The sequence below is a fragment of the Camelus ferus genome, chromosome 2 (assembly GCF_009834535.1).
Source record: "Camelus ferus isolate YT-003-E chromosome 2, BCGSAC_Cfer_1.0, whole genome shotgun sequence".
Taxonomy (NCBI): Eukaryota; Metazoa; Chordata; class Mammalia; order Artiodactyla; family Camelidae; genus Camelus; species Camelus ferus.
Genome location: NC_045697.1, coordinates 98,849,217 through 98,860,572, shown reverse-complemented (window position 1 = coordinate 98,860,572; position 11,356 = coordinate 98,849,217). Strand labels below are relative to the sequence as shown.

General features: G+C 32.5%; 1 protein-coding gene across 3 annotated transcripts in view; it reads right to left on the bottom strand.

Moving 5' to 3' along the window:
* Positions 1-11,356, bottom strand: part of NAA15 (N-alpha-acetyltransferase 15, NatA auxiliary subunit) — a 73,581-nt gene that overhangs the window by 45,433 nt on the left and 16,792 nt on the right. For all 3 annotated transcript variants that reach the window (XM_032463754.1, XM_032463763.1, XM_032463757.1), the window contains exon 2: positions 1,316-1,400. In XM_032463754.1, coding sequence (XP_032319645.1) covers positions 1,316-1,400 — 85 coding nt within the window. The remainder of the gene's footprint in view (positions 1-1,315; positions 1,401-11,356) is intronic.

Sequence of the window (11,356 nt, the reverse complement as noted above, 5' to 3'; positions counted from 1 at the left end):
TATAGTAAAATACAAAGAAATGGAAGCAAAAAAGAAGGGAAAAAATTATGTACAAATCATTATAAATCACGGATAATTTGAAGGAAAAGTAAGCAAACAAACGAAATATATTTGGCAAGTAGCAAATCACTATAGTAAGTAAGCCTTTGTTGTTAAACAGGTAAAATGTATTTTGGCAAGTTTTATTAAACAACTTAAAGTGTCTTAGTTAATGAAAACCCAGGTGGTCATTTAGTTTAAGACAAACCATAATTTATATACTCTTAAAAATACTTTCAATTAAATTATGACATTTCATATGCAACCTGATTTCAGATATGTTAAAATACGAGGGGAAATTGTATTATAGAAACAACGAAATTTGGTACTCTGCTTTACTGAGAGAAACTATGGTGACTACACTATTAAAAGCTATATTACCATTATGCATACTTTGGAAATGAATATAAAACAACCTAATAGCCAACTGGCCAACAAAAATATTTCTTACCAAGGAAAAGGAGAAAAATTTAAATATTTTTATTCCCACTGTTTTCCATTTTCAAATAACTATATTATAGTGAAAGAATAGAAACAAGAGTAAAGAAAACTACCAGAGAACTATTACTCTCTCCCTCTTCAATACTAAGAGAACATTATCAAATTAATTACCAAAGAGCCATGTTTCCTAACTACACAAATCAGACCAGGGAAAGCTTATTTTTCCTTTGTCTCTTCACAAGTTTAGCTACACACTCTGCCCTTAGTCTACAAACATCTTACCATCCAATATTCTATCATCACACAGGTAAAAACCTATGTAAACTTTCAGAACATTATAATATATAAATCGTATCTTAAACATGACTGTCTTGAAAAACTAATGAAGATACAATGCTAAATAAAAAGATGCTGGTTCATGAGCAAAGGACCAAATGGACACTTTCTGAATAAGCTTATTTTAAGGAGTAAAATTTCTCTACTTTGATCAAAGTTCTAAAGTAAAATTTTCTTCTAAAATCTTAACATAAACTTGTTTATTAAACTTAAATAAGCATATTTGTTCTACTACATTCTTTTGCCTTTCCTAGGGTGCTAATATGCAATCCAGGAATAAATCAGAACTCAAGTAGAATGAGTTATCATTTTCTTGACATTAAATTCAAAATATCAGTATTAAACATCTTCTCACAGGAGTCAAGGATAATAAGATCCACTCTATCTAGAAAATAGTTAAGGCAGCTAGGAGTGACAAACCCCCGTAAATGAAACCAGAAAAGTAAGCAAAGCCTTATCTGCTTATGCTTAGAAGTAAGTGTACAGTATTTGTACTTACCTCCATGCTCTGCAAATTTGGGATTAGAAAGGATCTGTTTACAGAATTTCAATCCGTTTCTATACTGTTTATGTTCATAACATCTCTGTCAAAACAAACAAAAAAACCCTTTACGTTTAGCAAGAAATGCAAACAATTTTAAATTCAGTGCTAAATTCTTGATTCTGTTAAATGCAACAAAATGATCACATGTTACTTCCATATTCCCCTAAATGCAACTAAAATGTCAGGAAAACAAACAAAAACCCACAAAAGGTTCAAATACAGAAAGTAAAAAAGCAAGACAAAGGGACAGAATGTACATTAGAGAAAACAAGAAAACCATTAGCTCACTCCAAAAGGTCCAACAAGTGTTAATATGTGAAAATTGAAAAACATAAAGATGTAAAAGTTACACTTTATAATTTCATTTTTTATTGAAATGCAGTTGATTTACAATGTTAGTTTCAGGTGTACAGCAAAGTGATTCAGTTATACATATACATACATATATTTTTTCTTTTCAGATTCCTTTCCATTATGTTATTACAAGAATTGAATATAGTTCTCTGTGCTATATACTAGGTCCTTGTTGTTTATTTTATATATAGTAATGAGTATCTGTTAATCTCAAACTCCTAATTTATCCCTCTCCCACCCTTTCCCCTTTGGAAACCAGTTTGTTTTCTATGTCCATGAGTCTGTTTGTGGTTTGTAAATAGAATTTATATCATTTTTCTTTAGATTCCACATATAAGTGGTATCATATGATGTTTGTCTTTCTCTGTCTGACTTACTGCACTGAATATAATAATCTCTAGGTTCACCCATGTTGCTTTCAGTCAAGAGGATGGAAAAAGGTATTCCATGCAAAAGGAAATCAAAAGAAAGCCAAGTCACAATACTTGTATCAGACAAAATAAACTTTAAAATAAAAACTGTTACAAGAGACAAAGAAGGACACTGCATAATGATCAAGGGATCAAACCAAGAAGATATAACAATTATAAATATGTATGTACCCAATATAGGTGCACATCAATATATAAAGCAAATATTAATAGACATAAAAGAAGAAACTGACAGTAACACAGTAACAGTGGGAGACTTTAACATTCCACTTATATTGATGGACAGATCATCCAGACAGAAAGTCAACAAGGAAAAGCAGACCTTAAAAGGACACATCAGACCAGATGGACTTAATTGGTATTTATAGAGCAGTCCATCCGAAAGCAGCAGAGTACACATTCTTCTCAAGTGTACATGGAACATTCTCCAGAATAGATCACATGTTGGTTCACAAGGCAAGCCTTGATAAATTTAAGAAAACTGAAATCATATCAAGCATCTTTTCTGACCACAAGGCTATGAGATTACAAATGAATTACAAGACAAAAAGTGCAAAACCACAAACATGCAGAGGCTAAACAATATGCTACTAAACAACCAATGGGTCACTGAAGAAATTAAAAAACAGAGACAAATGAAAAACGAAAACACAACGATCCAAAACCTATGGGATGCAGCAAAAGCGGTTCTAAGAGGGAAGTTTATAGTGATACAAGCTTACCTCAGGAAATAAGAAGAATCTCAAATAAACAACCTAATCTCACACTAAAGCAATACAGAAGAAAAGAAATCATAAAGACTAGAGCAGAAATAAATGAAATAGACACTAAAAAAAAAAAATAGAAAGGATCAATGAAACTAAAAGCTGGTTCTTTGAAAAGATAAACGAAAGTGATAAACCTTTAGCCAGATTCATCAAGGAAAAAAAGGGAAAGGGCCTAAATCAATAAAACCAGAAATGAAAAAGGAAAAGTTAAAACCGACATCACAGAAATACATAGCATCATAAGAGGCTACTATGAGCGACTATACACTAACAAAACGGACAACCTAGAAGAAACAGACAATTTTTTAGAAAGGTACAATCTCCCAAGACTGAATCAAGAAGAAACAGAAAATATAGACAGACCAATCACCAACACTGAAATTGAAACAGTAAGCAAAAAACTTCCAACAAACAAAAGTCTAGGACCAGATGGCTTCATGGGGGAATTCTACCAAAAATTTAGACAAGAGTCAATACCTATCCTTCTGAAACTATTCCAAAAAATGGCAAAGGGAAAAACACTTCCAAATTCATTTTATGAGGCCACCACCACCCTAATACCAAAACCAGACAAAGATATCACAAAAAAGAAGAAAATTACAGGCCAATATCACTTAGGAATACAGATGCAAAAACCCTCAACAAAATATTAGCAAATCATATCCAACAATACATTAAAAAGGTCATACACCATGATCAAGTGGGATTCATCCCAGAGATGCAAAGATTTTTCAATATCCACAAATCAATGTGATACACCACATTAACAAATTGAAGAATAGAAGTTATATTTAAAAATTACATTTTCTCTCTCAAGCCACAAGGGACAAACAACTGCATGCAAATTTAATGAAGGGGAAGAAAAAAGAACCACAGTAAGGCACATCATAAGGAAAGTTCAAAGCCTGGAAACTGAGGTCCTTAAAAACTTCCAGAGGAAAAACAAAGTCACATAAAAAGGATCTGTAATCAGAACAGTACTAAACTTAATTCCAAAGTTAACAATGGAATATTGCTGAAAGCAATAACTATATACAGCCTTCAAAATTCAGAATTCCTTACTTAGCAAAATTTTCAATGAAGTATATGAGTAAAATGACATTTTAAAGCTTCTCAGAAAGCTAAAATTTTATCTCTCCACACTCTTCCTTAGGAAGCTACTAAAAGGACTCAAAACAAACAAAAAAAGACAACATGGGACTTAGTAAATAAGTAATCTAATGCAGAAAAAAGGACTGGAGAATAACCACTTCAAAATGAAAGAGGACGCTGAAGGCCCTGGAATAGGTCTTTTGCAAGGGCAAAAATGGAACCGTTGTACTTAATATGGAAAATATTATTTATAAGCCCATGACAGAAATAAAAGCACATCTGGGGAAAATGAGCAATAAGTCTATAGAAAACCAGGCAAGTGAATAAGTAAAGACAGGAGAAGGCTTATATGAATGTATGGTTCAGTATAATATTTAGCTCAACAATAAGTAATACATATATAATTATAAAAATGTAAATATTTAGTACTGGTTTATCAAAATATTGTGATATAACTATAATGAGAGAATGAGGAAAAGACAAATGCGTAAATGTGTGAACAATGAAGTTCTAAGCCTTCAGTTTCCATAACTGAAAGTCAACAAAAGTCTAAAAGTCATTTATCAAGAAATAGTATTACTAAGCAATAGGAAAGCAAATACCAGAGAAAATGGCTAGAAGGACTGAAGATGCTTGACTCTGGAGTAGGAAGGTAGGGAAGGGGAAAGTTGACAAACTTTTTCCCATTATAAACCTTTTAGTACTATTTGACTTTTTAAGTACCAACATGTGCTTTTGTAACAATTATTATTTATAAAGTATTGAATTCATTACATTAAAAAAAACCCCGCATCTTAAAGCTATGATGATCTATGCCAGAATTCACTATCATGTGTTTAAACAAATTTTACTCAACTTTTGAAACAATACATTCAAAATCTGGGAGGGATAGTTAATGTAAACAATAACAAAAATCATAGTAGAAAAATGCGTAGAAACAAAACAGGAAGTCTAAAATTTTACATTCAGCATCAAGAAATCAATTGCTTAAGCCCAATGGTACAGTCAACTACAAAGCTGTTCTATAATCTATTATGTACTTACCATCTCTGCTTTGATGTTCACATCTCAAACCTAATATACTATCCAAAATACAAATGATTTATTCTTCAGAATCTATTCTTCACCATGTGTTCACCGTCTCAGCAGATGCCCTTCCTTAACTCGCTCTCACTCAGATGATGAAGCAAAAAATCTAATTATCCTCCATGCTTTTCTTCCCTCACACTTCCATTCTCTGGTAGATCCATCAATTCGTTTCTCTGCAATAGCTTCCTAACTCTCTGCCCCACAAAAATCAACAGGCAAATTGATCTGGGGATAAAGAGGGAAGCGGTATCTTGGGAGCTATCATTAATCATATTCAGCCAAGGAAACATAAGGCTAAGCGACTAAGTTAAGTGTTCCTATTTACTCAGCAGAAAGCCTAAAAATAATGGTTTTCTTACAATAATTTAAATAACAATAAGCACTAAAGGAAGCAATGATGTAAAGACTAGGCTACTTAAAAGGAACCCTCTTGACCTGTCACTGTTTTCCAGGAACTACATACATACAGAGAACAGTTTGAGTGCACTGTTCTTAAAACCCTCAATTAGCTTTCAAAAAATTTATTTCTCTAAAAATACAGCAAGGGAACTTCCGCTTTGGGCCATAATGGAGTAACTGAGGCTGAACTTGTCCTTCCACCATAAACAAGAAAAGCTGGACAAAATGTATGAAACAACTATTGTCAGACATTGGACAAGAGGCAGCATAGAACTGTGAAACATGGGGGTGGGGGAGACATGATTAAGTTTAGAAATGTCACTGCTTTATAGATCACAGCACAGGGAGAAGGATCTAACTCTGAGCACAACAGTCCACAGAGTTGAAAAGACAAAGACTGAAGTTCAAAAAGGCTGAGGTACTCCGCAAGGCAGATTACTGAAAATGATGGAACTATTCAGAGAAAGAGATCCAAAAATCTCCATGGGATCCCCATGCATCTGTTGCTGAAAATTGTTAAGAATTAAGTCTTGCATATACAGGGTGAAACTTCATGAGACCAAAGAATGAAGCAGTAGGTTCAACAATTCTCCACGCTCACATGGTACTGAGAGTTCCAAGCAGCCAGAACAGAGTCTTCAATGAACAGCTGCATAATTCAGAAAATTCTGTAGGAAGATCTATTCAATAGTAGACAAAAACTAGTCCTAGAATAAGTGTACTCTAGATGTTCCCTAACAAAGCCCTAGACTGATAGGCAGACAAGTACCTTCACTGCTTGTTGTAATAAAGATTCAACACTCTTAACACATTGATTGCCCACTGTGGATCAGGTGCCTCTGAGGAAACCAACTGTCACTCAGTTGGGTGACATGGTGGAAATCAATGTGTTAAAAGATAGTTAAATCCAGTAAAACAATATAAATTTCATAATCCTCAATATTCAATAAAAAATTACTAGATAAGCAAAGAAGCAGGAAAACATGACCCATAACCAGGAAAAATAAAACAGAGATGGTGGAATTATGAGATAAGGATATCAAGACAACTATTATAAATATGATTAAGAATTTAAAGAAAATATAAACATATGAAGAGAGAACTGAAACATGGGAAAAAGCCAAATAACACTTTAAGAGATTAAAAAATTTTTCTACAATGAAAACTTCATCAGATAAGATTAAAGCAATCATGACACTGCAGAAGACAAGATCAGTGAAACGGAAGACATAGCAATAGAAACTATCTAAACCGAAGCATAAAGAGAAAAAAGACAAAGACTGAAAAAAATAGATTACCAGAACCACAATGACCCTTCTTTACAACTGAAAATTCTGAAGGCATGACAACTCTAAATGTGAAAGGTAAAACAATAAAGCTTCCAGAAAAAAATATTTTTAAGTATCTTCATTACGTTGAGTGGACAAGATCCCTTAAACAGGAAATTTTAAATGTTCAAGATAGTGTTAAAAAAAATAAGGCAAGCTAGAGAAGACATCCGCAATAAACATACTTGACAAAGATCTTATATCCAGAATACATAAATAACTTGTGTAAGTCAGTAACAATAAAAGACAGCTTATTAAAAAATTGAGCAGAGAGCCTTGAAAAAACACACCCAAAGAGGTTATCTAAATGGCCAATAAACCTATAAAGGGTGCTTAATTACATCATAACCACAATGTCATACCTTTAAATTATACTTAATCAAAATAAGTTAGATAATATCAACTGATAAAGAACAATTGGAACTCTCAAACATTGCTGGCAGGAGAAAAAAATAATCAATTGGTCCAAGTGTTCAGCAGACAAAATTTTATGGTATGAAAATAATACCTCAATAAACCAGATTTTTAAAAAATAGTTTGGCAGTAACTAATAAAACTAAACATACACATACATTGACCCAGCAATTCCAATTTTAGGTATATACCCAACATATATTCACCAAAAGACAGGGAAAATGCGAACAACATTTATTAATAGTTGAGATTACAAAAAAATGAAAGTGTTAAAAAGGAAACCTAAAATTAATGACATGCCAGAACTAATAGTAGCAAGTCAGCAAAAGCCTAATAATCTCTTTTAATTTACTCTGCATTAAAGAGCGCTTTTACACTTAAGGCTTAAATTTACCAAAGCCAATACAGCAAATAAGATACAAAAAGAGTCTAGCTAACAGTCTTCTCTGTCAAAGTATACAAATCATAAATTTCATCTCTCTATCATATTCGTAGCATTACATTCTGAGGTAATTTTTACATACTGGAAACATTATAAATGGAAAATTTTACTTCAAGGAATTAGGTAAGTAGTAAAAAGAGCTGCATTCAGAATCAAACAGCTCTGTTTTCAAACACTGACTTCAGACAATAAAACCAGTTACGTAATCTTAAGTACTTGCTGAGTTATCAAAAAGAAATCTTAAATCATGGAGATAAACCATGAGAAAAAGATGTGTAAAACAGTAATAATAGCAAATACTAAGCATTTACTATGTGTCAGGCACTGTGCTAAGAGTCTTATAGGGAAATCTCATTTAATCTTAACAATGGCATGAAGTAGGTACTCTTTTTATTCTCATTTTAGATAAGATAGCTGAGGTCCAGGGAGGTTTACATAATTTGGCCAAGGTCACACAGCTAAGTGATGGAAAAAGAGATCTGAACCCAGACAATCTGGATTCAGAGTCATTACACATAACCATTAAAACTCTCTCTCTATAACAACAGAGTAACCTAGCACAGTAAAAAAGGAAAAGATTGTTCTTAAAAAAAATAATAAAACCACTAATGAAAGTAAAATAAAGCCATTGTAGAAAGCAGAGAGAGAAAAGAGAGGGGAAAATTAAGCCATATTCCCATCACAGAAGCAACTGCTATTAACATTCTGACTTTTTTTTAACAAGAAAGTTTTAATGCAAAAATTACGTAATAGTCTGCTATCCCACAGTATAAATGTGAACTTATATCAATATAATTCATACCTAAAAAAATTCATAACTAGCATATAAAAATCATAGACATTTTATATTCTTACTTGACATGAAAATATGACTTTATTTTATATAGCTGAACTACTCAGGATTCCAGTATTTTTTTTCTTAGTCTTATTGGAAATATCTTATATTGTTTACAGAACCACATTTTTCAAAGGGATTTCACACTAACATCTCATTTAATCTTCATGATACTCCTGTAAACTAAGCACAAAAGGTTCAATCCTTATTGAGCAGGTGATTTAGAAAACAAGCAATTTGCCAGAGATTACATACCTTGTTAGTGGCAAAATACCTAGTTTGTATTGGAGGGCCTACAGTCTAGGTCTTCTGAGTCCCAGATGAGAAGAGCCCTTTCTCCCACATACAAAAATTTTATTAAATTTTATTAACATAGATGTTATTAAAGCCAAGAGTTTTCATCTTTTAACAGATCTTCTAATCAACAAATTTAACTTTAACCTCACCTTTTGTTTCTTTGCTTAGTCAGTATTACAATCAAATAGGTAATAAAAATGCCCAAAAAATAAGGTGAGAAAAATGAACACACACACAGAATAACTAATCAACTGGATAATTCCCCCAAACAACTGAATTTACCAAAAGAAAATTAAAAATCAAAGTCCACTTTCTTTGAATGAGACAATAATAGTATAGCAGCTTTTTATTTTATCAGACTTCAGAACAGTAAAGTTCCTAAAGATTATGCTCCCAATTAATGAAATCTGGAAGTCTTCCACCCTGAAATTGTACTCAATGCTATTAATCCAATTATCTTCTGTCAAAGTGACAATGTGTAAAAATAATTCAGAATGGCATACCCCTCCAAATAACTAAGAATTCATTTCTCCCCCATCAAGAATGAGTGTGTATTTAAAGAAACAGACTTCAATCTCTATTTCATAAAAGCACTACTCCTACAACAGGTCACTCATTACTAGTGAAAGTAGTATTCTCACAGTTTAATGGAAAGAGTAATAACAAATATTCAACTTAGCTTATCCCATAAAATTTCTTTAAAACTTCCACTCTTGCCCAAGGATAAACGTTAGCAATATACAGAGTTAACAAGAAAAATAGGAAATAGTGTATATTTCATTCAACAATTTCTTTCCCCAAAACATATAAAGCCAGATCTGTGTATAATTCAATTTTAACAGAGGTTTTTGTCTAATCAAAATGGAATCTTATAAAATCAGTCTTAAAATGTAATAGAAGATATAGTCATAAGGACTCCTTTTCTGAACCATTCAAAAGGTGTAAATGTACCAAATTTAAAAAATAAGTTTATTTGCTGGTTTTTAAAAACCCCATGTAACTCTATCACTAAAGTTCATTCTACAGAACTATATGGGAAGAAAGTTACCATGATAAGATTCTTAATGCTGCTTTAGCCAAACCCGTAAGACTTAAAGTAACTTTTTAGAGAATTTACTTGTACTTAGGGAAAGACCCAAAATAATACACACAGTACACCTTGAGCAAAGGTTTCACAACAATTCATTTAAAATAGGCTTTGTAAAGCAACATGGTGGGCAAACATATTAGGTTCTCCAAAACAGAATCGTCAAATTAAATAAAAATACATGTCTACAATCCCATCTCCGAAATTTTTATATTTGAGGAGTTCCTGAAATTTCAGAATTGTGAATAAGGGTTTTCCTTGGTATGGAATGAATACCACAGTATTCTATTTGTCACCCTGTCTATAACATGGGCATATGTTAATTCAAAATTAAACATAATTTCATTGTGCCCACCAGGGATGCCCTGCCTTCCCTCTCCATTCTGTTGATTCTTATTTTGTGGTTGGCTTTATTCCTTAGATAACTATGTAAGTTTAAAAAGCTAAAGCTCTAAACTGTTCTTAGAGACAACAGTAAATAAATGTAAATTTTAAAATGGTTTTAGCTATCAATGAGTTGCTCTTCCTAGAATAAACTTTGCCTACCCCTCCAAAAAACCAAAAAATTAAAAAAATAAAATAAAATAAAATCACAATAAAATTTATCTTGCCAGTAGAACTAAAAATAGTAATAGCTTCAAAAATATTAGAACATTATATAGACTGTTAGCTTTTATTAGCAGCTAAATTTTAAAATATTAACACTGTGCTATAGAAACAGTACAGCAAAACAGGATATAATTAAAACAGAATGAACTGTTACAATTTAAAAAAAAAAAATCCCATGAGCTAAATGCTAGCACATAGACTTCGAGATTCCTGCTTCCAAATGTATAGGAATAACTGATATCAGCTTATGCTCCTGCAAAGCAAAAAACTGGTTAAGTAAATATGAAACAACTATTTTCAGCCACTGGATAAGAGCCAACACAGGACTGTGCCCTCAAAAGGGAAACAAAGTAAATCCCAAGAAAATCTCCCCCATCCCCCCCCTTTTTTTTTTAAACCTAGAGGCTTTTTTCAGACTATAGAATAGGGAGGAGGAACACAAACAGAACACGGCAATCTTACTGACCTAAGTACGTAGCTAAGTTAGAAATTGCTTGAATAGCTGAAATTTATGGAGCAGGGTATCAGAAAGAATTGTACAGAGATGAAGTTCCAGAAATTTGCATAGGAATCTATGGTCAAATAGTAAACTGATCAGGTACACTGTAGTAAATTGATCAGGTACACTATAGAATTCTACTCAAGTTGGCAAAGAACAACTACCCAAGTAGCATGAGCTGAACAATTACTGATGTTCATACATGGCTGAGAGGTATCTCAGTTCCAAAGATCCACTTAAGAGACTTCATTAAACACTCCAGGATTCATCAGAGACCCAGAAAGGCCATACCTTAGGTGTAACGATAATCTAGACCCACTTTTATTAAAGCTTAAAAATGAACAAGTTGATGC